At 46.1% G+C, this 21,133-nt stretch overlaps 2 protein-coding genes across 4 annotated transcripts; one reads left to right on the top strand and one right to left on the bottom strand.

The window, feature by feature from the left end:
- Positions 1–8,442: 8,442 nt before the first annotated feature.
- On the top strand, positions 8,443–14,920 carry LOC123077417 (protein PHOSPHATE STARVATION RESPONSE 2). Of its 3 annotated transcripts, none has more exons than XM_044499692.1 (9): positions 8,443–8,722; positions 8,974–9,676; positions 10,187–10,427; positions 10,506–10,582; positions 10,667–10,706; positions 10,806–10,863; positions 11,450–11,519; positions 14,205–14,409; positions 14,504–14,920. In XM_044499692.1, exons 2-9 carry the CDS (start codon positions 9,083–9,085, stop codon positions 14,515–14,517), a joined length of 1,299 nt encoding a protein of 432 aa, XP_044355627.1. In that variant the 5' UTR covers positions 8,443–8,722; positions 8,974–9,082; the 3' UTR covers positions 14,518–14,920. The 3 variants fall into 3 exon arrangements, with proteins under 3 accessions (XP_044355627.1, XP_044355626.1, XP_044355628.1); XM_044499691.1 differs by having other exon boundaries at positions 14,498–14,920; XM_044499693.1 differs by having other exon boundaries at positions 14,476–14,920.
- Positions 14,921–17,424: 2,504 nt separating this feature from the next.
- On the bottom strand, positions 17,425–20,220 carry LOC123077416 (protein IQ-DOMAIN 6). Its single transcript, XM_044499690.1, has 5 exons — positions 19,817–20,220; positions 18,969–19,259; positions 18,648–18,875; positions 18,380–18,505; positions 17,425–18,300 (listed from the first exon to the last, which is right to left on the bottom strand). The coding sequence occupies exons 1-5, from the start codon at positions 19,886–19,888 to the stop codon at positions 17,710–17,712; spliced, it is 1,308 nt and encodes a 435-aa protein (XP_044355625.1). The 5' UTR covers positions 19,889–20,220; the 3' UTR covers positions 17,425–17,709.
- Positions 20,221–21,133: the final 913 nt, after the last annotated feature.

Here is a 21,133-nt window from a genome sequence, read left to right as displayed (position 1 = left end):
TCTTTGTACACTATTTCCAGGTGCTCTTTTGACACGCTTACCATCACCTTCTCCTGTATTGCAGTGTACTATTTTGCAAATTCCACTAGCGAGTTATTTGGGTTGACGTACTTCTTCAACACAGCGTTGAATCCCTCGCTCCTTGCCGTTGTCTGCAAGAATGGGAAGAAGTCGTGCATGTAGTACACCGGGACCCAGCATTCCCTGTTTTCCCACAGCCAGTGGAAATGCTCGTTGTCCGTTTGCCCATGATCGTCTAGCATCTTCCACCATTTTTTCTCAAACTCCTCAACTGCGTTCAAAAACCAAGTAGATGGTAATTTCAGTGCACACCTCATGGTAATTCTAATACACTTAACATGATAACTTGCTTCAGGGGACAGTATGTGGTTCTGGTTCATGCAGAATGGGGAACTCCCCCAATGCACATAGTTATGATATATTTAACACAACTCAACTGCATAGTTATATGTGACCCAATCTCATATAACTCTTCCACTCCATGCAAAAATGAAAGAGATGGTAACTCAACTACACATATCATGATAACTTTTGATGCACTTATCATGATAACTTCATTCATTCAACACTAGGTGGTTGTAGTCGATGCAGATTTTGGGAACTATAACTACATGGCAAACATGCTAAAGTGGTCACGGTCACTTAAGAACATGAGTACTGGTAACTCTTTCACAACAGTCCAGTTTTTCACATGAAACCTTATTTTTATCAATGTGGGAAAAATATGTAATGTTGGTGGTAATTTATTATAATTCAGCATGGTAACATTGGATATCGCAGCACAATTATGTTGTTTGCGGCAATATGAGTGGAGTGTGTTGTGTGAAAATACAATACCATTCAAGTTGTTGTCAACACAATCTTTGAATGCTTTGTTCAGTGGTTGATCATCGGCCATTAACCTCCCAAGCTTCTCCTGTGCTTTCTTCATAATGTGCCATCTGCAATTTATGTGTACAATCCCGATGAACACCTCGACAATAGCATTCCTCATGGCAAAGTCCTGATCTGTGATTATGTTCTTTGGTGCAACCCCACCCATCGCATGCAAGAATGTGTTAAACAGCCACACAAAGTTGTCAGTCAGTTCGTTTCGAACAAAACCACAACCGAATTGGATTGATTGCCCGTGGTTGTTAATGCCAATGAAGGGGGCACACGACATCTTGTACATATTAGTCATGTACGTTGTGTCGAACGACACAATGTCGTTGTATTTTGCGTATGCCCTACGTGATGCACCATCTATCCAGGACATGTTTTCCACCCTGTCTTCATCATCAAGTTTCATTCTCCAATAGAAATCTGGATCCTTTGCCCTGAGCTCCTCAAAGTATGCAATTGTGCTCCCCACGTCTGCATTATGGTACTCCTTGCAAAATTTGGCTCGCTGATTTGCAAGGTCCTGTGTTGTGTATGGTACATTCTCAGCATCACCATAGAACCATGAAATTAGTTGCATTTGCCTTGCGGTGTCTATGTTGCATTCATGTAGAATCCGTAAGAAATCTTGCTCGTCTTTGGGAATGTTCCGATGTGAGGCTAGAAATTTTGTCAGATATGGCTTTCTTATTAGTGGATGGTTGTGGTTGTCATCAAAGCGTTCGACTCCCCACCATGCATCCTTGTGCGTAAGGTAAAGGTGGGCTGGACACTCAGTCCTCTTAACCTTACGCCCTTTTCTCTTCTTCATGATGCCTTCTGGGTTCAGTACATCCTGCACCTCCTCCTTCTTCTTCTTTGGCTTGCCGCCTTTCCCACACACCAGGAGTGCTCTGCTCACTGTGTTGTCCTTTAGTGTTCTTTTGTACTCTATCCTTGTCCCAAATCCATTTCTGAGTGCATATAGCTCGTAGTGAGCAACAGCCTCCTCAAAACTTTCAAACTTCATTGTTGTATCAGGAGCCTTAGGTGTGGAGTATGCCTCAACGTTAACTCCTCCTTGATCAGCGTTCAACGCTCCTGTTTCTGGACTTGCTGGCTCGCTGACCGACACATCAAAGAACCTTTCTTCTCCCCCAACTCTAGAACTTGCTTCCTTGCTTGGCTCATGGATCCTCTGGTTAGATGTAGGTGGAGCACCTGCATGTTTTTCACATGAAATGTTTTGTCATAACATGATTTATCATTGTTTGGTGGTAACTTGTATTGAACATGTGTGGTAACTTGTATATGATGTGATGATAACATTCTGCTTCCAACGTAAACATATAGTGTGACACTTTTGTAAGTGAGTTGCCACTTACCTGAACCAAAGCTAGTCGTACGTGCATCATCATCATCATGTTGTTTCTCTTGTCCAGCACTATTTGTGGCATTTGTGTTATATCCATGGTTTTTCGACATGTTATTGAAGCACCTGCTTACACATGTTAATAGCATATGTGAGACAACTGAAAATAACACTATTGTTTACATACATCAATCACATTTTGCACATGGTGCATGCTATCTTTTTGTACTTTTTTTTGTGATTCTTTTTTACTTGACATGGATATTATCATTTTTTCTGCAGGTAACAATTTGTTACTCATTCGGGACTCTACTCTACTCGGCACACCATTCCCTGCTTCAAAAAGTAGTTCAAGTTTTTTTATGGTAACTTTTTGCATAGATGCACCATGATGGCATGGTAACAGATGACACTACTGATGATAACTTTGTATGAAAAAAATATGGTAGCTTTCTCTACACAATAATTGTAGCCTAATTGTAACAAGTGTGGATTCTGTTATGGTGTTGTGACTTCCTTTTTTACATACAACAAGTGTTTTTTGTAGCCTAATTTCACTGTTTTTGTGCAATAAGTTGAAAAGGAGTTGTCCTTTTTCAAGAAAAAAATCTTTCATATGTCCTGATAACTCATGTATTCTATCATGCTGGTAGCTTCTATGCACATAGTACAATAAATTAGGAAAAAATGGCACTTTTTTCTTCCTTTTTTCATGGGGCTTTTTGGGTTGAACTGAAATGAATTCAGATACAGTAGGGAGTGCTTAGATGTACCTGATCCACCTGGATTCTTGCTGGATTCTGGATGCCTGGTAAGTTCTGGTGTCCCTGGTGGTAGATCAAGTCGAGATCTGGTGGTAACTTGAGCCCCCCAAGCGTTTCTGCATGATTTTGTGAAGAATTTGCTGGATTCTGGACGCTTGGTAAGTTCTTGTGTCCCCGGTGGTAGATCAAGTCGAGATCCGGTGGTAACTTCAGTTTCCTCAAGTGTATTGCATGTTTTGTGAAGCAATTGCTGGGTCAAATCGGGGTTGGGGGTGGGGGTGGGGGTGGGTGGGTAGGGGACAGAGACGAATGGTTGAGTTCGTCGCCAGGGAGAGAGGAATAGGAAGAGGAGGGTCGATGGAGAGTGTTTGTTGCCTTTTCTTGCCGTGGAGGGGTAAGAAAGTTGGGGTTTAGGGGGAGGAGGTGGTCCGTGATGGTTGTAGGCCATGGTCACGTGAGGGGCGCTAAGATGGGCCTCACGATTGCCTCCGCTCGACGGCTCGGCCTCGCGCGCTACGCGCACTCGGCCTCGTGAAGGTGGAGATCGTTCGGACCTTTTGTATAGGTACGAACATTTGGTATATATCACATATTATTATATTTCCTTAATCATGATAAAGGTTTATTATTCATGCTAGAACTGTATTGACCGGAAACTTAAATACATGTATGGATACATAAACAAATACCATGTCCCTAGTAAGCCACTACTAGAATAGCTCATTGATCAATAGATGGTTAAGGTTTCCTAACCATAGACATGTGTTGTCGCTTGATAACGGGACCACATCATTAGGAGAATGATGTGATGCACAAGACCCATCCGTTAGTTTAGCATATGATCGTTCAGTTTATTGCTACTGCTTTCTTAGTGTCAATACATATTCCTTCGACCATGAGATCATGCAACTCCCGGATACCGGAAGAATACGTTGTGTGCTATCAAACGTCACAACGTAACTAGGTGATCATAAAGATGCTCTACAGGTATCTCCGAAGGTGACTGTTGAGTTGGCATGGATCGAGATTGGGATTTGTCACTCCGTGTATTAGAGAGGTATCTCTGGGCCCTCTCAGTAATACAACATCACAAGAAGCTTGCAAGCAAAGTGACTAAGGAGTTAGTTACGAGATGATGTATTACGGAACGAGTAAAGAGACTTGCCAGAAACGAGATTGAACTAGGTATGGAGGTACTAATGATCGAATCTCGTGCAAGTAACATACCGACAGACAAAGGGAACTACGTATGTTGTCATAAAGGTTCGAACGATAAATATCTTCGTAGAATATGTAGGAACCAATATGGGCATCCAGGTCCCACTATTGGTTATTGACAAGAGAGGCGTCTCGGTCATGTCTACATCATTCTCGAACCCATAGGGTCCGCACTCTTAACGTTCGTTGACGATATAGTATTATATGAGTTATGTGAAATAGTGACCGAATGTTATTTGGAGTCCCGGATGAGATCACATACATGACGAGGAGCTCCGGAATGGTCTGGAGGTAAATATTGATATATAGGACGATGCTATTTGGTCTCCGAAAAGGTTTCAGAATGCACCGAGTAATTATAAGATCACCGGAACTCTAGAAGGGGTTCCGGGATGGCCACGGGGAGTTATTGGGCTTATTGGGCCAACAAGGGAAGCACACCAGCCCACAAGGGGCTAGTGCGCCCCACCTCTAGGCCACCGGCCCTAGGGAAGGAAAGGGGAGGACTGGCCCCTCTTGCCTTCCCCTCCACATGAGAGAAAGGAAAGGGGGGGGGCGCCTCCCCTTCTGCCTTCTCCCCCAGGCGCCACAGAAGGAGGGGACGCGGCCAGGGCAGGAGCCCAGGGTGGCCACCGGCCCTCTTGGGGGCACCTAGGCTGCCTCCCCTCCCACACCTATATATATGAGAGGAGGGAGAGGGGCAACAGACACCACGATCCCCAAGCCGTGTGCGGCGCCCCATCTCCCTCTAGTTCTAGTTCCTCCTCCGTCCACGTCCGTTGTGCTTGGTGAAGCCCTGCGGATAGTTCCACCACCACCGTCAGCATGCCGTCGTGCTGCCGGAACTCATCTACTACTTTGCCTCTCTTGCTGGATCGAGAAGGCGAGGACGTCATCGAGCTGAACGTGTGCTAAACGCGGAGGTGTCGTACGTTCGGTACTTGATCGGGACGGATTGTGAAGGTGTACGACTACATCAACCGCGTTGATAAACGCTTCCGCTTAGCGATCTACAAGGGTATGTAGATGCTCTCCCCTTTCTCGTAGCTATGCTTCTCCATAGATAGATCTTGCGTGTATGTAGAAATTTCTTGTTTTCCATGCAACATTCCCCAACAATCGGACCCCACCCATCACCGCCTTTCTGAAGCGTGTGGTTTACCTGCACGCGAGCATTGTTGGAGTTGCTCTAGTGTAATTGCCACCAGTAGAAAATATTGCAATAAGGCAATATTTCATTGGCCGAAACAAATAATTCATATAAATGTTTCGAGGCAACTTTTTTCTCTCCTTAATCGGGGATTGCGATATGAAATAATATACTACACATTATATTCCCGTGAAAAATATACAATGATTGTATATGAATATATATAGTACCATAGTTTAAAGGCGTCTGCTACAAATTAGCTAGACAGCTTTAGCCAAATCTTAGTCGTCATCGTCCGATCAGACGCTCCGCAACCATAGGATCAGGCAGCTGCCATGTGATGTCTACTACGCAACTTACTCTTGTAGACTCGTGTTGGGCCTCCAACCATAGAGTTGTGTAGGACAATAGCAATTTTACCTCAAGTGGATGACCTAAAGTTTATCAATCCGTGGGAGCGCGTAGGATAAAGATGGTCTCTCTCAAACCTTGCAATCAAATACAAGAAATCTCTTATGTCCGCAACACACCCAATACAATGCTAAATTGTATAGGTACACTAGTTTGGCGAAGAGATGGTGATACAAGTGTAGTATCGATAGTAGATATAGGTTTTTGTAATCTGAAAATATAAAAACAACAAAGTAGCAAATGATAAAACGGAGCACAAACGGTATTGCAATGTTTAAAAACAAGGCCTAGGGTTCATACTTTCACTAGTGCAATCTCTCAATAATGCTAACATAATTGAATCATATAACAATCCCTCAACGTGCGATAAAGAGTTACTCCAAAGTTCTTAGCTAGCAGAGAACATAAGACAAAATTCTTTGTAGGGTATGAAATCACCTCAAAATTATCCTTTCCGATCAATCTATTGAGCTATTCCTATAAGTGTCACAAACAACCCTAGAGTTCGTACTAAAATAATACCATATGATACACATCAACCAACTCTAATGTCACCACAAGTATCCGTGAGTTGATTATTCGATATCCATCAAGTAACTTCAGATTCATAATATTCAATCCAACACAAATAACTTCAAAGAGTGCCCCAAGGTTTCTGCCGGAGAGAGTAGATGAAAACGTGCATCAACCCTATGCATAGATTACCACATGTCACATCGGGTATCCGCGAGTTGAGTGCCAAAACTTACATCAAGTGAATCAATATAATACCCCATTATCACCACAGGCATTCATATGCAAGACATACATCAAGTGTTCTCAAATCCAACAAGTACTCAATCCGATAATAGTGAAATCTCAAAGGTAAAAACTCAATTCGTCACAACAAGGTAGAGAGGGAGAAACACAATACGATCCAACTATATTAACAAAGCTCGCGGTACATCAAGATCATGCCAAATCAAGAACACGAGAGAGAGATCAAACACATAGCTACTGGTACATACCCTCAGCCCCGAGGGTGAACTACTCCCTCCTCGTCATGGAGACCGCCGGGATGATGAAAATGGCCTTTGGCGATGATTTTCCCCTCCGGCAGGGTGTCGGAACAGGGCCCCCATTGAGTTTTCGTGGATACAGAGGCTTGCGGCGGCAAAACTTCTCATGTACGGTTCTTTCTAAGGTTTTGGGTATTTATAGGAGGGTGCCGGAACAGGGCCCCCATTGAGTTTTCGTGGATACAGAGGCTTGCGGCGGCAAAACTTAGGGTTCTTTATGAGGGTTTTGGTATTTATAGGAATTTTTGGCGTCGCTCTCACGTCAAGTGGGCCCACGAGGGAGCGACAAGCCTGCTCCACGCGCCCATGGGGGAGGGCGCGCCCCCCAGGCTTGTTGCTTCCTCGTGAGGCTTCTGGTCCTTCCTCGAAGCTTCGGGGGTCTCTTTTGGTAAAAAAAATCACCGTAAATTTTTAGCCTATTCCGAGAACTTTTATTTCTGCATAAAAAATGACACCACGGTAGTTCTGCTGAAAACAACGTTAGTCCGGGTTAGCTACATTCAAATCATACAAAAACCATATAAAATTATTGTAAACATGACATGGATACTTCATAATTATAGATATGTTGGAGGCGTATCACCATAGCAGCAGCACGCAACAGCTCAATGGCAGCATCGACAACACTGAGCGACGCTCAATGACAACATAGATGGCTCTTCATGCAACCTCGACGAAGCTTCAACGACCCTCGCGACGCTCCATTGCAACTCTGGCGGCGCTTCATTTCAACTATGACGAAGCTTCAACGACCCCGCGTCGCTTCATTGTCGTTCCGGCCCTACAATGCTTCATCGCAGCGCCGGCGAGCCCCCATCTGCAGCACCCACCACTCACTTGAAGCACAGGTAGAGCGCCGACGACCTCCTCTGTTGCGACAACGCCCTTACGACCCTATTGCAGATCGTCAGGATGCAACTCTTCCCTCCCCTGCAACAACCTCGGCTGCCATGACGGGGTGGTTTGCAACATCACCATCTACTGCTGCCCGCCGTCCAGCCTGCAGCACAACACCGTCGCGCGTGAGTTGTTTGATGTTGCGCATCTCCTCTCCCCAGCCTCCCGATTGCAACATGTGCGGCGAGCGGTGCCACCTTGTGTCATCGCCGATGGCTGCAACATCGGTGGCTCGCTGCAACGCAGCCCCCTCGGGACCGCGCATCACCGCCCACACCATGAGCATTGTCGCCCCTTTGCAGCAGCGACTTCATGGTCACTCGCGTCAAACGGTAGCCTTCGCAGCGCAATGGTGCCCCCTTCATAACAGCAGTAGCTCCGCCGACCAGGATGGGAGAGGTCAGGGACAACGGGGAGGCGCTCGGGGGGAGAAGAGCGCTAGGCTGCAGTGGGGAATAGGGAGAGATGAGATCGGGAATGCCCACAGAATGAGGACAACCCGGTCTTGGAAGAAGATAAGGTTTGCGGGACGGGCAGTGCATCGGTCCCACCAGACACGTGTCAACCCCTCGAGTCAGTTTGCAGAAATGAGAAATCATCCGTTTAAATTAAAACATTTTCCTAGTTTAAAACATGATGGCAGGAGTGACCCGGGGAAAAAACAGTACATAGTTTGTTTTTGTTTAATCAAATCTGCCCTCCGGGAGTCAAAATCCCTCGAATCGGATCTAGGGAAAAATAAAATCCCCCAAATCCAACCCCACGGTTTCCTCTCCGCCGTCGCGTACCTTTCGTCTTCCGTCCACCTACCCCAATCCGGGCTCAAGAGCTGCTGCCGTGCCCTACCTCTCTTCCGCGGCGCCTCCGCCCCCTCCCTCACGCGCGTCGCCGCCGTCGCCGTTCCCTGGTCATCCTCGGCGCATCCATGCTGTCTCAGCCCCGTCGGCAATTTTGGCCATTGGCTTCTGAGGTATGAGCTAACCCCCCTGACCTCCACTAATTTCGGCACACCATCTAGATCCGCCCCTGGGAGGGGCTATTAGACCCGCATGATTGTACTGGTATTGGGCACGCGCTGCAATTTTTGTTTGCTAGGAGGATTCGATTGGGACTTCGGGTTATATGATATCTTGAATTTTGTCAAACATGATGTGATGATTCATTCGTTTCCCGCTCAAATTTGTTTCTCGTACTGATGGTTAAAATGTTTCCTTATTGCAGGTGCGTCAGCCCTAGGAGGGGAGAAAAATTTCAGAAGCCAAGAAAGGTCTCACGAGCAGAGTAGGGGAGGACTTTGTTAGTGGACTCAGAGCATTGCACGTGCTTGTAGATGGAGAGGATAACCACCAACCCGTTCTATACCTCTGGAATCCCAGTAACTGTGCCATCACCTCTGCCTTCAACCACCATGGATGAAAGCTTTACAAGGCTTCCAGATGCGCAGAATGTTTTGCTGGAGAGGGAACTGAGAAGAACCCCTCTCCCGCCTCATCAAAGTACTGTTGCTCCTATTTGCGGGCAGTTTCACCCCAGTACTGGATCTGTCGGGCCTCTGCGTTCGCCCCCGGCTGTAAGATTCTCTTCAGTTCCGAACCCTGAGCAATACAACGGTGCCAATCCTTACATTTCTCAGACGCCAAGCACTGGAAGTTCTTCAGCGATGGTTTATGGATCACACCATGAAGGCTTCGAACCTACTTTTAATGATTTTCCAAGAGATGTTGGACCAACGTGGTGCCCTGATCCAGTTGAGAGCATGCTTGGATTCTCCGATGATGTCCCTGTTGGAAACAATTTGACTGGCATCAGTCCTATTGCAGCTACAGATGAGCTCGCTAAGCAGACTGAATGGTGGACCGATTTTATGAATGACGACTGGAAGGACATTGCTGACAACGCAGGTGCTGCTAAAACTCATACACAGGTATACTGGCTGATTCTGCTATTTTGGTGGGTTGACTTGAGATGTAACATCTGCTCTTCTTTAACGAATGAACTATGCAAGTATACAACCGTAGTAAAATCAATAAGATGTCAAGGTCGTATAAAGCTTGAGATTGGTTTAGAGCATGCTAGTTGTGTGAACTGAACTGAAGGATAAATATGGACAAGTTCTGTGTTTTGATCAGGCTTGGTTGCTGTCGTGGCTCCTTCTTTGAAACGATATTATACATTTGAAATTTGTATAAGCCAAACCTGCTTAAGCCCAGTGTGATCCCAAATTTTATTCCAGGTTGAAACTAGCCATATGCTTAGCGCATTTTAGGCACAGCCAGATTCCAGCCGAGCTTGAATTCAAGCTTATCTTTGGCTGGGTTTTATCTTTTGTTGGCATCCCTAACTGCAGCATGCTATATAGTTTAGCAAAAAAATTAGTGTTACTCTTGTACATATTTAAACATGATATTAAGTGTTGACACATGCTTTCGCACAGGCTGGACCGCCTGTGCAATCATCGATTTCAGTTGATCAATCAGCCAGCCAGCAAGTTGGTACAACTTCAGTTCACCAATCAGCCCTCCAGCAAATAGTTACAACTCAACCTATAGAATCATCTGTAGTTGCTGCACCCTCACCCTCTGCCAGCTCCAACACCTCCAAGACACGCATGAGGTGGACTCCTGAACTTCATGAGCGTTTCGTGGACGCTGTCAATCTGCTTGGTGGCAGTGAAAGTATGTATTGTTTGAAGAGATTTTTTTTCTCCATTTGTAGAACATATGAGTTCTGACATTTGTTTGAGATTATTGCAGAAGCTACTCCAAAGGGCGTGCTAAAGCTAATGAAGGCAGATAATTTGACCATTTATCATGTAAAAAGTCATCTTCAGGTCTGTTGGTCGGCTGCTATTGCTGGGTATAATTGAGACAAGCCACAATTAACGATTTGATTTTACTTAACTTTTTATTTGCAGAAGTACAGAACTGCCCGATATAGACCAGAATTATCTGAAGGTATATCTTTTTCCATTTTCCATATGCTCTATTTTCTGTATATTCCCTGCAGCAGTCTCTTCAAATACTCTACCATGTTCATCAATTTGAGATTTTCAGGTTCATCAGAAAGGTTGGAGGCCTCAAAAGAGGAGTTGCCATCTATAGACCTTAAAGGGTAAGTTTGCAGCCTATGTGAAATTCAATTAACTTATATTGATGATACTGATGTCACGTATGATGAGAAAACTGAATACTTTCCTGCATTTTCATTTACATATATTTCTGAACTGGAAACTTGTTTCCCATCATACTATCAGTAAAATTGACCCAGTGATTCAGGATAATAAAGAAGTTGTTTGCAAGAAAAAAGAGCAAACAGTTTGCAGTAACATAGATGTCGTTCGGTTGAGCAGTACTACTGGTTCTCCGGATAGGCCATCACTATGAATAACAAGTTTACAACACTATATTCCGTGCTGAAATCGTATTAAAGTCGATTCATTAACAAATATTCATGCTCTCATATAGTCATATTGCTTCTCGGATGACCGTGTTATATCTGTGGTTTCTTCCTGTGACATGTATTTGGCCTTTAAACTTTATCTTCCAATTGCTAGCCTTTTTTACTGCATACCTTCTTGCTGAATTCTGATTGTATACATGGAACGGCCTACTATTTTCGCCAAGCTGATTGGCATCTATCCACAAATTATATAGTTGTTCCTACTGGATTTTGAGCATTAGTTCTTATATCCCTGCAGGAATTTTGATCTCACTGAAGCATTGCGTCTCCAGTTAGAACTTCAAAAGCGGCTCCATGAACAGCTTGAGGTATGTACCAAATAGCTCTATCATGATTTAGGTATCTTCTGCTGAGGGTCAGTTAAAAATCTCATTGCCTATGGATTTCTGGGATTTTGATACTTGACATGCTTGTAGTTAGTTCCACTTTGGAATAAGATAAGCAAGCAACAATAAAGTACTACCCTCTGTCCGAGTACTGTCCTTTCATCTTTATTAGCATAGAAGTAGAGATGAGTTAATGTCTTAGCTTTTGACATGGCCTTATTAATTGTACATTCAACTCTTTAACATCTTTTTTGAGCGAAACTCTTCAGCACATCTAATAAGCGATTAGCAGTGGCATTAGTTAAAAAGGTTCTAATTTTTTTTCTGTAATGGGATGTATTGGTATAACTTGGAGTGGTAGTAACACAAGTTATTGTAGTTCCCCGTCATTATGTTTTACCTAGCAAATTGATATTGTCTAAATTCGGAAATTTTCAATCTGAAATTTATTACTCCCTCCTTCCCAAAATAAGTGTCATGGTTTTAGTTCAAATTTGAACTAAAACCATGACACTAATTTGAACTAAAACATGACACTTATTTTGGGATGTAGTATTTGTTAGAAGTGTGAAAGTACTCTCCTGCTAGACTGTTTCAGTTCTAATTTTGTTGATGATAAGAGAAGTAATGCCATTGTCCAAAAAAAAGATGTCAACCGGATTAGCTAAAGTAATCAAATAGACTTAAAAAAACTTAGCAGATTCTTTGGGCTACATATATGTACAAACATATTGTAAAGACAACAAAAATAATGTCTGGTTTAATTAGAGGTGGGTAATTTCTTTTTTGGGAAAACTTTGTTTTTGCCACTCTAGCTTTTGACCACTTTGCTTATGCCACTCTAGAATTTGACGTTTCACCTTTGCCACTCTTAGTTTGTGACAATACATCACAATTGCCATTCTGCGGTAAATATTGTACCATGTTAAATTCTTTGGGTGATGAAACTTTGGAGTTTGGGCATACTTGTATCTTGCCGTTTGACGGGGCCAACAAAAACTGGAATCGAGTCCGACTCAATAAAAAGAGATCATAAATGGCTCTCCTTTCGGCCCAGTCTCTCTGCTTGGAGTCATAGACGCCTATCCAGCTTCTCTACCAACTGTGTTTTCAACATCAACACCTCCACCAGTCTGTCGGTGCCAACATTGGGGTAGCTCGCTGCCTGTGCTGCAGCTTACTCCGGAATTTGCGCTACCTTGATATCCCCCTCCTGCCTCCTGTGGGATCCTCTTGGTCAGAATTGTTGTCACCTCCGTGCTCCGTCTCCATCTTACCGACGCTACCGCTTTAAGGAACTCACTGCTGTCACCGTTGGCAAATCAAGCGATGGTGGTGGCTAATCCGGTGGCTTTGGTGTCTGAGGCGATGAGGATTTGTAAGAGATGCAAAGGCAGGATAGAACAGTGGTGAGTCACGTGAGGGGTTTCCCTACTTCTTGTGTCGGTTTGGGTCCCACAAAGAGGTGGTGCATAGTGAGAGGCTAAACATGACTATACGAGATGCCATTAAGCACTAAGTAGCTAAATTGCCACTCCCCGTCCACGGTTTCTATGTTACTGGACAAACTATGAAAACTTTTGTGTTTGCTGTCACTATCACATTATGCAAGGGCCTCAGCAGCTGGGTGGAATAAAGGTCTGTTTAACTAACGAAAAATGTGTTAGCCTTAGAGCTTACCCAAATGACTTTGTTTAATTCATTCACATCAGTGAGAATGGTTAATGCCATAATGTGCCTGCTACTTTAAATCGGGTTTCTCCTTTGGTAGTTTCATACATGTTTTGCTATGCCTATTTATCATTTTCGTTATGGATTTCCATCTTTCCTAAATATTCTTAGGGGTCTCGTTTTCGAATATTATTAGTGAGCTTCCAGTGTCATCGAATTTTGTTCAACGCCCTTCTGGTAAACATTGCTACAAACGTTAGCTTTGTAGGTAGTCTCTTCATCTAGGCACTTAGATAGCTTCCTACTGAGCCTAGGGCACTAGAGTGTCAAAGCCATAGATAGGTCAGTAGTTTTAGTACATGTACACATTTTAATAAAAACAGCAAAATGCTGAGCTTAATTCTTGTTCCCAATTCTTTTAGAACCCAAATCCTGAGTCTCATTAGTGGCTAGGATGTGGTAGTGTTTGGATCACAAGAAGAAAGTCAGGCCAGCATTGAAGTGAAATTTGCCACTCACATAGTCACATGGACAGAGTGGATCAGAGCATGTTCTTTTTATCTGTGTGCACAGATGATACAGGTCAATCCTGTTTTTTTTTTTTTGGAACTTGTCTGCTTTGTGTTGTGCCTATGTTCTCTGAGATTCTTACCAGGTCACTCCCATGCTTGCATAGACCATAGAGTAGTATTGAGCTGCGAACATGATTTCGTTCTGTCGTGGGAACACTTTGTCGAAATCCCTCTGGGGTCTGGAATTTTTCACCCAGAATTTGATTTAATCTTTAGTTATGCATCGTAGGAAATTAAATGCATTTTTACATGTCAAATTAAAATTAGAGTTAACATTTTGGGTCTGTAAACGGCCGATTACCACTTCTGAGTTGAATATAAGCCATTTAACAGCGCACCAATTCTCTAGGAACCAGGCAGTAACGTGTGAAATACCTTTTATAACTTTAACCTTACTTTGGTTCCATCCTTGCTTGCACCGCAGGTGCAAAGAAGTCTGCAGCTGAGAATCGAGGAGCAAGGGAAGTGCCTTCAGATTATGATCGAGCAGCAATGCAATCCTGCTGCAGACAAGGCGCTGGATGCTTCAACCTCGGCAGAAGGACCAAAGTTATCTTCTGACCCCCCAGAATCTTCTACCGTGAAGGATGTTCCAAACAACAGTCAAAATGGAACAACCGAGCAAGCAGGTATAAACGTCGACTGAAAATTTGTACGTTTGCTATGCCAGCCGTTATTATGACGAGTTCTTGTAGATCATTGATTTTTGACTCTCAGAATCAGGTGATAAGGAATGAAGATCTAACCATGCTCGCCTGAAGTTGTGAACCCCACTAGCCATGAATTTGACTGGTTGCTGCCAAACTAGAATCAAGTCGGTCTTTTATCTTTCTGGGAGAAAGGGGTGAGCATTTCTATGAACTAGGTTTAGCTGTACAGTACCCACAGTCACGGAAGCGATGATTCCGTGCCATGTGGATGATCTAGGTTTCCAGAAGGCAGCGCAAGCAAATTCACACTGATGTACTGTTTTGAGGTGGTTTGACTTATTGCTTTCGCCGTTGTTAGGAACACAATAGCATCTTAGGCATTTGATTATGCACTAATCCAAGTATTTGTTATATTCTCTGCCACCTCATGTGTTTGGAGCATGTTTTATGGTACCAAACATGGTCAGGCTATATTTACCTTTATTTCTTACTTTCAGTTAATAGTTACCCTGTGTCCGCAAGGGAGCAAACCTTTTAAGCCTTCGGCCCTTACAATGTTTACCGTGTGGCTTTGTATTTATGTGACTGCGTGAAGAACGCAGTGTTGGATGCTCTTTTGAATGACACCGGATTCCCTGTAGTAGCTCGTCAAATAAATGAACTAAAATTTTACAGTGATGATGATTCCCGGACTTGTGGAAATTTGGTTCATTTTGGTTGAATTAAGAAGAATGTGAGGGTCGAAAAGTTGCATCCCTATCTAAAACCATGATGATGGGCAAATGCATGGGGTCTCACGTCACTGGAAGCCATTTTTGAATGCACAAAACCACACGGAATGACGAAAAGTGCATATAGAGTGTGTGACGTGATTTCCCAAGGTACGTCTGGATTATTTGTGCTTCAAGGGTTAGAGGAAAGAACTAGAACTAGTAACTACTCACATTTTTCAGTTCATTTGTGGTTTATGGACGGCTTATACCCAACTTAACGAAGAGTCGATGCTGATCTCAGCCTTTTGCTGTCTGTGCAAAGACAATTTAAGACGCAGTTTATTGTACGTATAAGATGCTTTTAGGGTTGACACTGGCAGGCATGAAAAGTTGCAAGATCCGGCGGCCGGCTCAGCTTTGTGCACTGTACCAGCACCACTCCACTGCTTAGCATAGTTGTGTTTAATCAGGCGGCAAGTACCAAAGGAGAGCACTGCTACGTGCCTTCCGCCTCGGTAAGTTGGATTTCGATGCAGGCAGGCAGCAATGCTTCAGACCATCAGTGTTGGCCCCACCGGTCAGCTGTTGCCTCGTAGTTGAGGATGGGTTAATAGGAGGAGCCTTCGTCCTGGAGCTCCCTACAGTGGCAGCATCGACTCATTCGCTGCCCCTCCTAGCGTGTTTACTGCGTCTGCCACAGCCATCCTGACGCCCAGAGGAAACACTGCTGCCAATGCCAATGCCATCTTCAAACGGAAACAAGTTTCAAAAACTTACCGAACTCTGTACATCGTGCATTTGTGCTTTACGTTCTCTATAATTTACCGCGACAGAAGAAGATGTACCAGCCGGATAAAGTTCTCTACATGTCAACGAGTACATAAAAAAAAGATGATTTTGGTGACGAGTTCACTTTTGCCGCTGCACGAGTAGTACATTTCGTAAGATTGTTGTTGACTATATGTATGTCATCTTGCTGATCTACTACTACTACTACACTTACCATTGCTCAGCAAAAACTTTTGCCTCCGTGCTGCAATCCAGGCGGCATGTCTCAAGGCTGAAGCAGCGGACGCACTCATTGATTGACTGAACCTGAACGGGACGCCAAGAACGTGGCTGGTCCTGAAACCCTGCGTCGTCATCGAGCACAATCAATGCACTTTCAGTGTGCCCTAGTGGGGGATTCAAACCAGCACCACTCCGAGAACTAAATTTTCCTGTCCGTCCGGATCCAGTCAGCATGATTGTGGCAACAGCCAATAGGGAGGTTCAGGCAGGGCCAGCGTGGAAGCAGTGCCAAAAGGGCCACCACTTTGCACTTCTAACCAACAAATGATAGCCCCCAGCATTTCAAAAACTTTGCTATTAGCAAAGTGACATGATGCATTTCTCTCTGACAGTGAGCTGCTCTTCTGTCTTCCTTCTTTCAGTGCTGGTAAACAAAAAGGAAAAAAAGAGATTGTGTGGAGCTGCTTAAAGCACATTGCATCATTTTTTGGGGTTAATGATTAGGTTAATGAAGAGCTACTAATACTAGCATATGGTGCATAGATCACTAGGGCCTTTGTTTTCTGGGCCAACAATGTTCTTTGACCTACATTATGTACTACTTACTGCTAATGTTGTCTGTCCTCCAGGACAACTATCTTCTTCGTCCGAGGAGGTCAAACAAGGTTAACCGTGTCAGTTTACGGAATCTATCCTGTGGGCATTTAAGGCCCGGCAACTGGTTTAGTAGCAGTTAAAAATGTCATCTGCAGGGCATCAAACATTTCTCAAACCATGATAGGTGCATGCTTGCCACGGTCTGCTGCAGTGGTGTTCTTGGTCTTGATGATTTCTGAAGACAGAAATTTCTATTTTGCCATGCTTGCCATGAGCTGTTCAAGCAGGGCCATACTTTTCTATGGGTGAACAGGAATAATCTAGGTCAGTGTTCTTGGTCTTGGCGATTGCCATCTTCTGATGAAACAACATTTGATCATTGTTTAAGCATGTTGGGAAATTGCATTTTGTATGTCGCCATGCTTACCATGAGCTATTCAAGTAGCACTAGGACCCTATGTTTTTGTGAGTGCACAAACATATCACAGTACAGTAATTTAAACCCGGATTTGCCTACTTATTCACTACTAATGTTTTCTTGTCAGTAACCCAAAGCATCAGACCTTAACCGGTCTACTTCATCATGAAGCCCTAAACTTGTACTAAGATGTTTCAGCATGAAGCACTGACTTGAGCTTGTTTGAGGTGACACTATAGCAAATCAACAACGAGAAGCCAAGAACACTGGTAACTTTTTTCACAGGTTGAAAGAACAAAATCCACACAATTCTTTTCTCAGTCGAAGAGCTACTATGTTACAAAGAAAACCGCCAATGACAATGAGGACTGCCCTGAGACGGGGCAACCAATCTGACAACAAGATGTTGAACATGAGACACCAGCAACACACACACACACTCAAGAATGCAGCACCAAGACACTGACTGAAAAACACCCTAGAGAGAGCTAGAAAATTGGCTCTTCATCTCTTTCATGGAGTTCCATGAACACCGCGCGTTTACGCCTTGGCGGCCTTCAACTCGGCGCCCGGGGCTTTCCTATCATCCAACTGCTTCGACGCCGCCGTTCTCTGCGCGCCGCAGGGCTTTCGCTTCGCCTTGATGGACTCCGTCAAGCTCATGTAATTCGGCCTTGACCTGACGCAGCTGCCATTGGTCTTCTCTGGTGTGAGCAAGGTGGAGAACGACAGTGGTGTTGATGCAAAGCATGACGACGACGACGCTGAGCTCTCATCGTTGTGCAGCTCGGTGCTCAGGGACGAGATGGACTGGGCTTTGAACCGCTGAGGGTGCGTCGCGCCCGGCGGCTTCGCGCTGATCCTTTTGCTCACGTTGTTCTTCCTCACCTTGACTGAATTCGGTTCGGAGAAGTCCCCTAGGACACCGAAGGCGTCCTCGCAGTTCTTGGACGGCACGAGGTCCGGCGAGCTGGCGTTGGTTTGATTGTGCTCCTCCATCAGCCGGTTCTCCCAGGGCCTCGCCGCCATCCACCTCTCCAGCCAGCTCCAGCTGCCGTTGTTCTTGTCGCAGTGCTGGTGCTTGAGCAGGAGGCCGGACTGGTTGGATCGGCCATTGCTGCCCTTCGGTTGCTGCAGAAGAGAAAACAGAAACAATGTTAGCTCATTCAGATGAGTAGTAGTGTTCTATCTGCTGAGAATTGATTCATACATTGCATTTCGCTACGCCTTGATACACGTAGGCGATGGCCCGCTCGCGCTTGATTGCTCCTTCCTGCCGTTTCTGCAGCTTCACTCTCACTGCCTCTAGAGTTCCCTGGCTGTCACACCATCCTTCCTGAAATTTCAAAATTTGTCCAGACAAAACAGTCAAATCAGCAAAGATGGCTGAAGATCCTACATGAGTGGGCTCAGTGCGAAGGAATCGATCCGGCATGACAATGTTTGATACATGGAGGAGGAGAGGCAAGGCAGGTAACCTCGGCTTCCCGGAGGATGTCGAGCTTGGTGCGGCGAGCCTGGATGAGCTTCTGCACGGCCTGGCCCTCGGTGGACATGCGCACGCGGCGCGCCCGGATGCGCGCCTGCACGCGCACCAGCGCCTGCATGCACCGGAGCGTCACCGCCGCCTGCTTCCGCACCTGCCGGCCGCGCACGATGGCCTGCAGCCGCACCAGCCCCTTGAGCGCCCGCAGCGCCCGCCGCGCCTGCAAAAACACAAACACGTACGGAGCGTTCAGCCCACCGCGCGCGCAGTCGCAGTCGCCGTGCAGACGCAAGCCGAGAAGAGCGGTTGGTACCAGGAAGCCACGGAAGGCCGTCTGGATGCGGATGGCGGCCCACTCCTGCCGGACGGCCATGAAGTCCTTGGCCGGCGCGCGGGCGACGGTGGCGAGGGCGGCGGTGAACATGTCGGCGGCGGCGGCGGCCAGCGAGGAGGCGTCGTCGGAGGCCTCGGACGCCGCGGACCGCTGGCTGCCGCCTCTGGAGCCGCGCCACAGGGAGCCGTGGTCGCCGGAGGAGCTCCTCCACAGCTTCCACTTCCGGCCCTTGCCTCCCCCTCCAAGGACCGACGGGACTTGCAGCTTGTTCTGCAGGAGAAGCAGAGAAACGAGGGGATGCCGGCCATGATTATTACCGCAACAGATTTGAAGCTCGATATGAAGAACACTCGGGTAAATAAAATGCAGCGAGAAACTTTGAAGATGAGATTAACCACGCAGGAGATTAAAAGAAGCCTCTTTTGAGCCAATGATAACCCTACTTGGGCAGTACTACTACAAGTACTTGTGAAGCAGCAAAGAAAGTACAATCAAGCCAAGGGGATAAAAAGCACTGTTGTCGTTTGCATCTTGAGAGACATGTGCGCAAGAATGAAAGAGACATTGCGTGGTCATTAGAGGGGAATTTTCAGCCGTGGATTTTTGCCTGTATGGGATTGAGGAAACCAATCTTGGTAATCATCTCTCTTTCTTCTATTTTGGGAAAAACACGACCTCAAGAAACTCTAGATGAATCTAAACCAAGAAAATCAACCGTGAAACGGAATGTTTCTGCACATCCAATCAAGAATCTCCGAGAAAACCCGAATCTATTTTTATTTTTCAATCTCGATGGAGAGAGCAAGAAGAGCAGCGGCTCGCCTCACCTTGCTGCAATCCTCCCTGTCGGGCTTCTTGAGCCCGATGAGCGACTTGACCCACTTCCCGGACCCTCCCATCCCCTCCTCCACCCCAAGAACAGCGCTACGGCGGCAGCCGCCGGAGAGGAGGTAGGCTCAAGAAAAGAAACGCCTCGCGGAGGAGGAGAGCGAAGCAGCAGGCGGTGGTGGTAGTCGAGGGGCAGAACAGACAGGTGTGTGCGACTGCGTGCGCGTGCGAGGGAGCCCGGGGCGGGGGGCTTTGCAGTGGCAGAGAGCGTTGGGGGAACGGCCGGCTGGGATTTGAAATTCGAAATGGAGGGAACTGGTAGTACTGCCCAAAGCACACGCATGCATCGCATTGCATGCAACAAAAAGCCAGAGCGAGCTCAGTGGGCAGCTCGTCGCCGCGACCACGACCGCCGCTTTGTTTAATTACTTCACTGGACACTAATCACCAGGAAAGAAACTGCTACTACTTGACAAAAAGGAGAAGCAAAGAAAAATGCAGAAATGGCAATGCGGCTGGGAAGCACGAGAAGGATCCTATGCGAATTTTGGACGGTAAATAAAAGATTTTCTCCCGTCCATCCATCAGTCGCTTCGTTTCACGTCGGCGCATTGGATTCTCACCTCACTTCACTGGGGCCGTCTTTTTAACCCGTTGCTGTTGTTGGGCGCGGCGACATCTGTGGCGCGGCCATAGGAGCGCGCTCTGGTTTCGTTCGGTCCGAAAAATGTCTCCTCGCGTTTCGTCGCGTCGGGAACAGCGCGGGCGGGGAGAGGAGAGCGGAGCGGGGCACGCAGCTTTGCCCGTCTTTTTTTGGGTTCTTGCGAAAGCCGAGCCTGCCGTGTGCCTGTGTGCGCGCGTGAGCGGGGAGGGTCGGAGAGTGAGTGCAAGAAAGAAAAGCTGGCGCTGGCACTGGCACCGGCGGTTTGCGGTCAGTGGTGGACTGCCCGACTGGCCACTGGCGACCGCCCGCGGGCTTGCGTTTCGTTGCGCAAATGCGCGACGCGGGGTGGATACAGACTACAGTGGTCTTGGTCTTGTGCAGCGGGGTCACGTTTTGGCGTTTGCAGGGCTGGGGTTTGGATGGAACGGGTCAATCGGGTCCGGTTGGTTTGTTGTTCTTGCGTATCTTGTGATCGCGTGGTCCTTTCTTTGCCTTTCTGCGTGGATTTGGCATGGCACTTTGGGGGTGTTTGGGATTTGGCAAACACTCTCCCACCATCTCTCTTTGCGGCAAACAGTAGTACGCATTTGCTGATGATTTGGTAGTACGCATTTGCTAACTCACAAGTGTGGATTAACGATCTAGGTTGTTT

This window comes from Triticum aestivum, chromosome 3D (genome assembly GCF_018294505.1).
Source record: "Triticum aestivum cultivar Chinese Spring chromosome 3D, IWGSC CS RefSeq v2.1, whole genome shotgun sequence".
In the NCBI taxonomy this organism is placed as follows: domain Eukaryota; kingdom Viridiplantae; phylum Streptophyta; class Magnoliopsida; order Poales; family Poaceae; genus Triticum; species Triticum aestivum.
Note: the sequence above shows the minus strand (reverse complement) of the source record. Positions and strands in the feature narration are given on the sequence as shown.

What these genes read in the sequence shown, in the direction of transcription:
- LOC123077417 (XM_044499691.1), top strand. Translation starts at nt 9,083, where the DNA reads ATGGAGAGGATAACCACCAACCCGTTCTATACCTCTGGAATCCCAGTA. An exon ending in TCTGCTTGGTGGCAGTGAAA is followed by an intron (nt 10,428 to 10,505) that starts GTATGTATTGTT and finishes AGATTATTGCAG; the next exon opens with AAGCTACTCCAAAGGGCGTG. An exon ending in CCATCTATAGACCTTAAAGG is followed by an intron (nt 10,864 to 11,449) that starts GTAAGTTTGCAG and finishes ATATCCCTGCAG; the next exon opens with GAATTTTGATCTCACTGAAG.
- LOC123077416 (XM_044499690.1), bottom strand. Translation starts at nt 19,888, where the DNA reads ATGGGAGGGTCCGGGAAGTGGGTCAAGTCGCTCATCGGGCTCAAGAAG. An exon ending in CGGCCTTCCGTGGCTTCCTG is followed by an intron (nt 18,876 to 18,968) that starts GTACCAACCGCT and finishes GTGTTTTTGCAG; the next exon opens with GCGCGGCGGGCGCTGCGGGC. An exon ending in ACATCCTCCGGGAAGCCGAG is followed by an intron (nt 18,506 to 18,647) that starts GTTACCTGCCTT and finishes TTGAAATTTCAG; the next exon opens with GAAGGATGGTGTGACAGCCA.